Raw genomic sequence first — 8,910 nt, 5'->3', positions numbered from 1 at the left:
TTTTTAACGTGCACGGACATCGACCAAATTTTCCAGAAAGTTAAACTCGAACCGATATTCAAAATCCGATGATTCGTCCGATTCGTTCTTTTTCCCTCGTTGAATATAATCGCTTTAACTTCTCGACTTTTGTCCCTTGCGTCTCGTCCCCTTTGCTGCTGTCTCTCGTCACTTCTTTTTTTCCTTTCCCCTTTTTCGTTGTAGGCACAAGATATTACAGGCTCCGAATTGAATCAAGAGCCCCTTTTTTGTCGGAGCCCTAGCTACCTGGAGGAGGTGCATTCATCACGGAATATTGTAACGCTATCCCTAGCGGAATCTTGAGAGGACACGTGCTGCGTAAATGGGTCCACGTGCCTCGGGCATCGGTAAATCACACAATACGACGATGCAGCGCTAATGAAACGTTAACAAAGAAAAAAAATCGAATTACGCATTTCCTATCGAAACTTTTGTTAGTTAAAAATAGCACCCCACTTTTCCTGATCCCCTTATAGTAACGGCAAATATACGAAACAGTAAATTTTCGAATGCAATTCTATTCGGATAAGAACAATCACGTCGACCACGTAATTTATAAACGTCTGCCTCTTCAACATGTGCGTAAACGAGTAAAATCATAGTCTGCACTTGATCGACGATTATCTTATCTGTGATCGAGTACAAACGAGGAAAGTATCGATCGATAGGATAAAAAGTACGCGAGCCGACGTGAATATCATTTCCACGTTATTACTCGAACGGCGTCAATGTTAACGAACGCTCTGCAAAGAGGGCTCGCTAATGACTCGGCCTCGAAATTACAAACGTGAGTCGATCATCACGGCGGAAATAATTGGTTTGCTCGTTGCCGCCTGTTACATTCGCAACGCGAGATGCAAGATACGCGGATGAAAAAGTCACGCTGAGAAAAGAGCTGCCCAGGAGGGGTCGAAAGAAAGCACAAACGGAGCCAGATAGGGGGAAAGACGAAAAAATGAGGGGATGATAATCTAATGGTAAATAGCATGCATACGAGGACAGACACGGGCAACGGCGTAGCCTGTACAAATCTATTCCATCGTACCCTGTAAATAGATGCTCGAAGAAAACGAAAGTATATGTATTAGATTTGAATTTAAATCAGAATATCACAATTTTGACTTGTGCCTCTAAAAATCATCATATAAATAGCTTCTATCAACTGAAATTACCATTTTACTGTCGAAACAAGATAGTTCCATACTCCGGTTATCTCCATTCGCACGAAACAAAAGATAACATCCAGCCGTATCGTAATACCAGATATTAAATCCGACGTGATAATAGGAAAATTGAAATTATCCGTCAAAATATAGTCTGGATGTTCGATGAAAACGACGACGTTAAAAAAATGCAGCCAGACAGGGATGGGGCAGACGGTAGCACCGCGTAAATCCCGAATCCCGTCTCGGGCAATTTATAACGCTCCTCCTCTTTGTCCCAAACTTCCGTTTGTTGAGTATCCTGGGAACAGGCAGTACCTAGCCCAATTGCCCCCTCTTGCTACGCCATTGGGCGTGGGGTGGCAAGAGGAGCTCGGTGCCCAACGGCACAGGGGTTTCGAATATCGATCTCTTGCGTTCTCCTAGTTATTCACTCTCTCTCCTACACTTGCACCGGCTCTCTCTTTCTCCTCGTTTCTCTCCCTCCACGTTGCACAGAGCTCGGCTGCGAACAACTCGGGGAACAGAGAGGGACGAGGGTGAAGGAAGGGTTCACCAGGAAGTCCCAGCCAAAGCCCAGGAACGGAGGACATTCACCAGCCGAACAAACACACGTACATGCACCTACCACCGATGCGAATCTTGCCCGGACCGCGACTCTCCAATCTTCAAATTCCCAACTCTTTACGCTCCTGATCCTCTGCCCGACGATCGATGGATACGGTTCTATCCAGATGAATTACAAAATCCATTCGACTACCGTTAGAACCCAAGATGTTCTTATTATACGTAGCGCTCCCTTTAGAGAGTGTTTTCTTATCCTAAGGATCGCGAGAGAAGGAGTTTATATCCCTTCAGAATTATAACCACTTCTCGTTCCTTAATGGAGTCGTTTTTTTGTCGCGGTTAGGGTAGAAATACCTTGGGAATCCAATAATCCTTCATTCTATAGAAGTAATCTCCACAACTAGACCGTGAAATTCTACCAAACTTCTGTTTAACCAGCAATTTCGAAACCACTTTTGGATAGTTTTACGCGAGTTTTACCAGCGTGGTTCGAGCTAGTGGAAATAGTTCGTAGGACGAGCGGTGTCCAGGAATTATGCGGGTTCATCGATTAATGGACGCAGGTAGTTAACATAGTTACGCGTTGTTGGAGCATTGAACCAACTATTCGGGAATGTATCTTTTCAGAGGCAACAGCAAGTTTTCATAACTGCATCCCTTCTCCCGGTGACACGCCATATTTGCGCTTGCTCATCCGGGTGCTTGGCCAAACAATAAATATGCGTGACTTAAGCTCACTTTGCATGTTGCACGGAGCGGGTTGCGTGGACCCGGGAACGAGGCTGCACACGTGCATCGGAGGCTGAATCCGTGCGTCCCCCCGTAGCCTGATAATCGAGCCAGGGTTATGCATGCGGATTACGTAGCTTCCAGTCGCGTATCAAACGCGTGCCAAACTCGTTATTTCGAAATTGTGAATCTTCCATATTATAAAGGACGAATTATTCATTGTTCGATATTCTATGCGGCTCGTGTATCCCGAACGTGTTCTTAAAAATCTTTCCCCACTCAGCATGTTACATCGAGTACGTAGAAAGAAGGACACATTCTTGCGCAAATATTTACCACAGAAACGACCGATCTTCCTGTTATAGGTTGATAGATTGTGTTTCAGGGGTCAGATCTTTAGCTTTTATCCAAGCAAAACAAAATACCACGCGTTACAAAGCACGGTTATGATTTTCCTTATATTTCGGCCGTACGACCGTCTCGTTGGAAGTTGCGTTAGTTCTACGAACTTTCGTCGAAACTCTATACGTATAGCCAAGGGACAGTCACGCGAGACACAGAAAATTTCATGGTTGAAGGCAAAAACGAAAAGAAATGGCAGCAGGGACATCTATCGATTCAACAAACCAAGGAAACCAGGCGCGTGGATCCGCCGTTAGTATCGTCCAGTCGATGAGAAGTTGAGCCTCGTGTGGACCAGTTCGGGACAAGTCAAACTCCGCTCTCGATATGTCCGACGTTGAGGAAACTGGTACGTACTATGCTCGATCCGTCTTCGAGAATTGTTCGTAACAAGCTAGAAACCGTTCCGTGACTGAAACGCGAGCACGTAACACATGCCACATCGTCTATCTGCGTGATCGCACCTCTACACGAGAGAGAAACATTTTGTCTATGAACGTGTGCTTCTATATTTCGACGTCGTTTCCCGATAGATCTTCTGTGATCCGTCAAGCCGACCGAATCGCCGACTCAAGGAGCAGTCACGCGAGGATCAACGCTAGCTCGATGCTTATTGCCCTCTGACATTTGGCAGGTGTTCCTCTTTGGAGACCAGTTCGCCTCGTGATATAACATATAGATCGCAAAATTCACCGCAGAGCAACACTTTCTCGGTCGGTTTTCCATGTGCGAGGGGTGACTTTCCCTTTGTGACTCGAAGCTGCCATATCCTTCCCTGTTCCCAGCTATTATTACCGCTCTGGTCGCCTTTTTCTCTTTCTCTCTTGACCTAACTTCCGTTTTCCGCGTCACGGAATAACGAATAAAGTAGAAGGATGCCTCTTATAGTTGGATTCTTCTAATTTCGTTCGATGTAGATCGCGATCCAGGGAAACCGTGTCGAGGAGAAAAAATATAACGACCGAGGCTGCTTTTCCTTTTTTTTCCCTCGTAGCCGGAACTGTTGAAGATTTAGTATGAGTTCAGCGGTGCGTATCACAGTGTATCCTCTCCCTCTCTATCCTCCAGCCACCCTTGCCGTCCCCTTGATTGTTCCGTGCTTTTCTGTCCAGCCTCTTTGTCCCACTTTTAATTGCTCTTCCCAACCGTCAGCTCCAGAGTGTCCTCAGACCTTTTTTCCCTCCAATTTCCCAGGAATTTTCTCTTTTTTCCCCTCTTGCTTCCACAGCCGTAACCGAGGCGAGACAACACACCGCAGACATTTGCCTGGGCAAATTGTAGAACGTTTCCCGGAGGTGGAAGCTTGTCCCGTCGTGGATAAAGTGTTGCCACTAATGCCAAGCTATCAACCTTTGTCGTTGTCCAGCCTTTCAAGAAGAAAAATACCTAACACTAAATTTAAATGGTCGTAAATCGAGGAAACTCTACGGGACGAGACTTCGTACGATTTTCCACGCTTCTATCAAATCTGATCGAACGAGAAACGAGTCACTGTCGGTCACTAGCATTGACTGGCTAAGTTCACGTGACTCGTGGTATAATGGTCAGGTTTTGCGTCAATCGATGAATAATTGATAAGAGAATTGTGCAATCTCAACGGAAAACCGCTATAGCCTAACCGACTGAGTTTAATTTCCCTTTTTCTTCGTGCTTTCGTTCCTTCCAGGCTATAGACGCGTAGGTTTTAGCTGGTGGATGTGTCACTTACGGGCATCGTACGAACCGCATGGAAATAGATATCGAACAAGCCTGATTTAGAAATCCGCACGCGACACGCTATGCACCCATCGGGCAAAGAACAATGCATGACAGAACGGAGCAGCTAGACTTGAGACACCACGACGTGGTTTGTCGAAGACGTGACGTGGACGTTCCTGTCTCTGTTTCTTACTTCTTCGAGCACGCGCCACGTCGATCTCGCCAGTCCTAATATAATCTCTTCGCTTCTTCGAATCGTTAATCCGCGAGAAAGAATAGATCCAGAACGTTATAATGAACTAGATACGTGGAAAACTATCAGATAGATTAAAAGAATGAAAGCTAAGAAGCCGTTTAAATCCGTGGGGGATGGTCTTAAAAGTTTCGTATTAGAACAGACTTAAACACAGTCCCTGAGAGATACAGATGATACAAAGGTGACTTTAATCTATGCTGCTATTTCAATTTTTATATATAAATACTATACAAAAACACGAGAAATGTGAAAAATATTTCGTACATGATCTCTCTCGTACATGATTCACGACCTCCGCAGGGTTGAAAAGTAAAGTTCATCGCTCAATTTCAAATTCCGGCGTTTCGTGACCAAGAGCAACAGCGCTCTCACTCGCCACCTTCGTTCGTTCCCACGAGCGCGAGATTACGAAAGGATACGAAGATCGGATTTAGAAATAGATATCAACGAACCGAATTTACCGAGCACCAAAAGTAAATTGTAGCCTCTTTTCTTCGTCTAGATTTCGATCAACTAGCTTCTCGTGACCGCAAACGACTTTGTCCGTTTCGTTAAAGCCTGCTCTGTCGATCCTGTGGGATCTTTGACGCGTGGCAGCCACGCGAATTCCCGCCAATCTTGCTCGATTGAACCGCGCGAAATCACGAACCTAGGCCACACGAGAGATTCCTCGCACGAGAACCGACACGAGAATTAACCGTAACGTGCTGATCCAACGGCACGATCGGTGTTACAGCCTTTATCCACGTAGGTGGTAACACCCGCCATAAAAGGTAGTTTAGACCCAGAGGAAAGTCAGTCTGTTGCCACGTCTTCTGCCTAGTGGATCAGCGCGTTTCCTCTTTCGGAATGGCTCACGGGGAGGGTCGAGATCCGTTGGAACATACCAGCCTCTATCAAAGAGCTGGTTCGATCCTTTTTTTGTTTATATTTCGTTTCGATTAATTCTTTTCTTTTTTGTTACTTAATTGCGCTTGATTGAAAACGTTTTTAACAAATTACGAGGATGTTGAGAACTACAAACAGACGTTTGACTGTGCAGAGAGCGAGGACAGTGATACAGAAGGAGGTATGGGAAACGTGAACAAAATGATAATGCGACCACCGGGACACAGCGGAAAGGCGAAGAAAGGACACATTTGTTTCGATGCCTCGTTCGAGACCGGTAACTTGGGCAGGGTGGACCTTATCTCAGAATTCGAGTACGATCTGTTCATCAGGCCTGATATCTGCAATCCGCGACTTCGCCTGTGGTTCAACTTCACCGTGGACAACGTGAAAGCGGATCAACGAGTGGTCTTTAACATAGTTAACATATCGAAGAGCGCAAATCTGTTTCGAAACGGAATGACGCCTTTGGTGAAGAGCAGCAGTAAACCAAAATGGCAAAGGATTCCCAGAGACCAAGTGAGTTGCCGTCTACAGAAAACGATGAAACCAATATCGAAAGATATTCCACGAAACTTTCCTCTAGGTATTTTACTACAAATCGGCGCAACATCAAAACCACTACGTCCTCAGTTTCGCCTTTTCCTTCGACCGTGAAGAAGATGTGTATCAATTTGCTTTGACCTATCCATACTCGTACAGTCGCTATCTGGCACATCTGGATAATCTCTGCACCAGGTTAACGTGTACGAAGAGGGAAACCTTAGCCACGTCGATACAAAAGAGGAAAATCGAATTGGTCACGATAACTTCAAATCTGGAAGACTCTCAAGATCATTCAAGGAGGGTGGTGGTCGTTCTTGCCAGAGTACATCCAGGCGAGTCACCCTCTTCCTTCGTTTGCCAAGGTCTAATGGACTTTCTGGTCAGTTCCCACCCCATCGCCCAAGTGTTGAGGAATTACGTCGTTTTCAAGATAGTGCCGATGCTAAACCCTGACGGCGTTTTTCTTGGCAATTATAGGTAAATAGAGAATTCTCTGCCAAACGAGAAACAAACGAGCGACGGAATGTTCTCTTGTTAAAGATCTACTCTGATGGGAGCAGACTTGAATCGTTCGTGGAACAAAATCTCCGATTGGCTGCATCCTGCTCTGGTAGCGATCAAACCGATGTTGAAGAACCTCGATAAGAGTTCCCGTACACCATTGGACTGCGTACTTGATTTGCACGCTCATACCAATGCTACGGGACTTTTCGTTTATGGAAACACCTACGACGACGTGTACAGGTATCTCTAACCGTTTTTTCTTTTTTCTCCTAAAGAAATTTCCTCGAGATATTCGTAAAGAAAATAAGATCCTTCCGTTTCCAAATGACACTATCTAATCAACGGCTGCCAGCCTCTCAGGTACGAGAGGCACATCGTGTTACCAAAGTTGTTAGCGCAACACGCCGAAGACTATGAAATAGGGAACACGATGTACAATCAGGATCCCCATAAGGCTGGGACCGCGCGTCGTTATCTGTGTTCCATTCTCAAGGAACATGTAAACTGCTACAGCATCGAGGTATCGATGTTCGGATACAATAGGAAATCCACGCCTGGAATATTTCCGTACACCGAGGAAGGATGTATCCTTTGATATCTGTATTTATTTTCCGTAGATACGTGAATTATTTTCTACTTGTGTACGAGCATTTGTTTCGCTTAAAATTCTCCAGTAGCGTCTGTCTTTGGAATTCTTGCAACAGAATGTTTCACAAATCTAGAATAATCTATATATGTGTCGGAGTGAAGTTGGCATTTTGGGGCGTTCGATAAACCTTTACTTACTTTACCGTCGCGGATGTAGATTTATCGGTACAAATGGGGGTACTACAAGAGGCTATGAGTTATGGCGATAGGATGGTCGAGATGATGGTGACAACGAATTCAGGTTCGATGACGAATCCACGGTCCACGGGAGGACAAGTATCAACGTAATACTCGATTCGGGTAATTTCTCGATAACTCAATCAGCAATTCGTCCAACGACTAACTAACAAACTAACTCTCCGTAATCCAAAAGAAACTGCCCTTATATACCCTGTACTTCTCGGGTCAATCTTTGTTTTTAAGGAGAGCCATATAATCATTTCATACCTCCGTCAGGTACACGTCCCTCCCGTGACCGTGGCTACGTCTAATGACCCGCTATGTCACTTAGAGACCGAACTCATCGTCATAAAGTCAGATTGGAACATTAAAACTATTTCTTATTTTTATTACTTAAATGCAGCTATAGTAAATGTCTGGACTAGGGTATTGGGATTTTCCCAACATTCCGGGCGGAAAATCCCGATGTTCTTTCATCTCCGACATATGTTTAAACGAAACTGTTCAAGTGTGTTAACCCGATAGTTCAGTTGGTAACTAGGTAACCAAACTAACTTTATATTGCCACAATCTTGGAAATGGTAATTAATCACTCGGAAGGCAAACCGTCTTGAGAGCATTCCAAACGAAACAGCTGTTAAGCCGCACGGTTATTTCGCTTCGTTCCGTGTTTTTCGAGGGAAATTAAGCAAAGTACTATTGAATAATTTATAACGCGATCAATTAAAGCGAAAGCTTTGCGTTAAAAAGTTTGGATGCCAATCGATCATCCGGTACTTAACGTAGGCCCGTGCTACGATGCGATGAATCAACTATCTTGACTTGCCAATTAAATCACAGATTATAGATTAGGCCGCAATCTGGCCCGTGTATTCCTAGAATATTACAAACTGATGGGCATCATACCCGCCGGTCTTCCCGATCAACCATCCGCCAAACGATCGCGACAATCACGAACAAGGCGTCGAATTCTTAGAGAACCTAGACCGAAGACATCCAGGAAACCTGCGCCTATACATCTGGCCAGTATTCACGAGTAATTTCACTGCCATTACTTTGTTATAGAAATTCATACGTCTCTTCTTTACTCTGCTACTATTTTAAGAAAACTCTCAATCTCTTCTTAATAGAAATAGCTACGTAAAATCTACTATATAAAGATAAAATAATTTCATTCTACGAGTTAATAGTTGTGGTTTAAGAATCAGGATAGAATGAAAATGAACAAGTTGGATGATGAAATCCGCATGGCCGTGATCGTCAGGTACTTTCAAGAGGAGACAGAGATGGCCGCGAGCGGCGGTTACC

At 44.6% G+C, this 8,910-nt stretch overlaps 2 protein-coding genes across 4 annotated transcripts in view; one reads left to right on the top strand and one right to left on the bottom strand.

The window, feature by feature from the left end:
• Nucleotides 1-8,910, bottom strand: part of LOC100749305 (ELAV-like protein 2) — a 39,901-nt gene that overhangs the window by 26,329 nt on the left and 4,662 nt on the right. The window lies entirely within an intron of this gene.
• Nucleotides 3,097-8,910, top strand: part of LOC100749184 (cytosolic carboxypeptidase 6) — a 7,813-nt gene continuing 1,999 nt past the window's right edge. The window contains exons 1-7 of one of the 2 annotated variants that reach the window (XM_012392550.3): nt 3,097-3,231; nt 5,879-6,243; nt 6,311-6,747; nt 6,811-7,014; nt 7,135-7,358; nt 8,443-8,638; nt 8,867-8,900. In XM_012392550.3, coding sequence (XP_012247973.2) covers nt 3,210-3,231; nt 5,879-6,243; nt 6,311-6,747; nt 6,811-7,014; nt 7,135-7,358; nt 8,443-8,638; nt 8,867-8,900 — 1,482 coding nt within the window. In that variant the 5' untranslated portion in view covers nt 3,097-3,209. Of the gene's footprint in view, nt 3,232-4,295; nt 5,744-5,878; nt 6,244-6,310; nt 6,748-6,810; nt 7,015-7,134; nt 7,359-8,442; nt 8,639-8,866; nt 8,901-8,910 lie in introns of those variants that run through there. The other variant, XM_033324029.1, reaches the window with a different exon arrangement.

This window comes from Bombus impatiens, unplaced genomic scaffold (assembly GCF_000188095.3).
Source record: "Bombus impatiens unplaced genomic scaffold, BIMP_2.2 scf_1445, whole genome shotgun sequence".
Lineage (NCBI taxonomy): Eukaryota > Metazoa > Arthropoda > Insecta > Hymenoptera > Apidae > Bombus > Bombus impatiens.
This window is presented reverse-complemented; position numbering and strand designations above follow the sequence as displayed.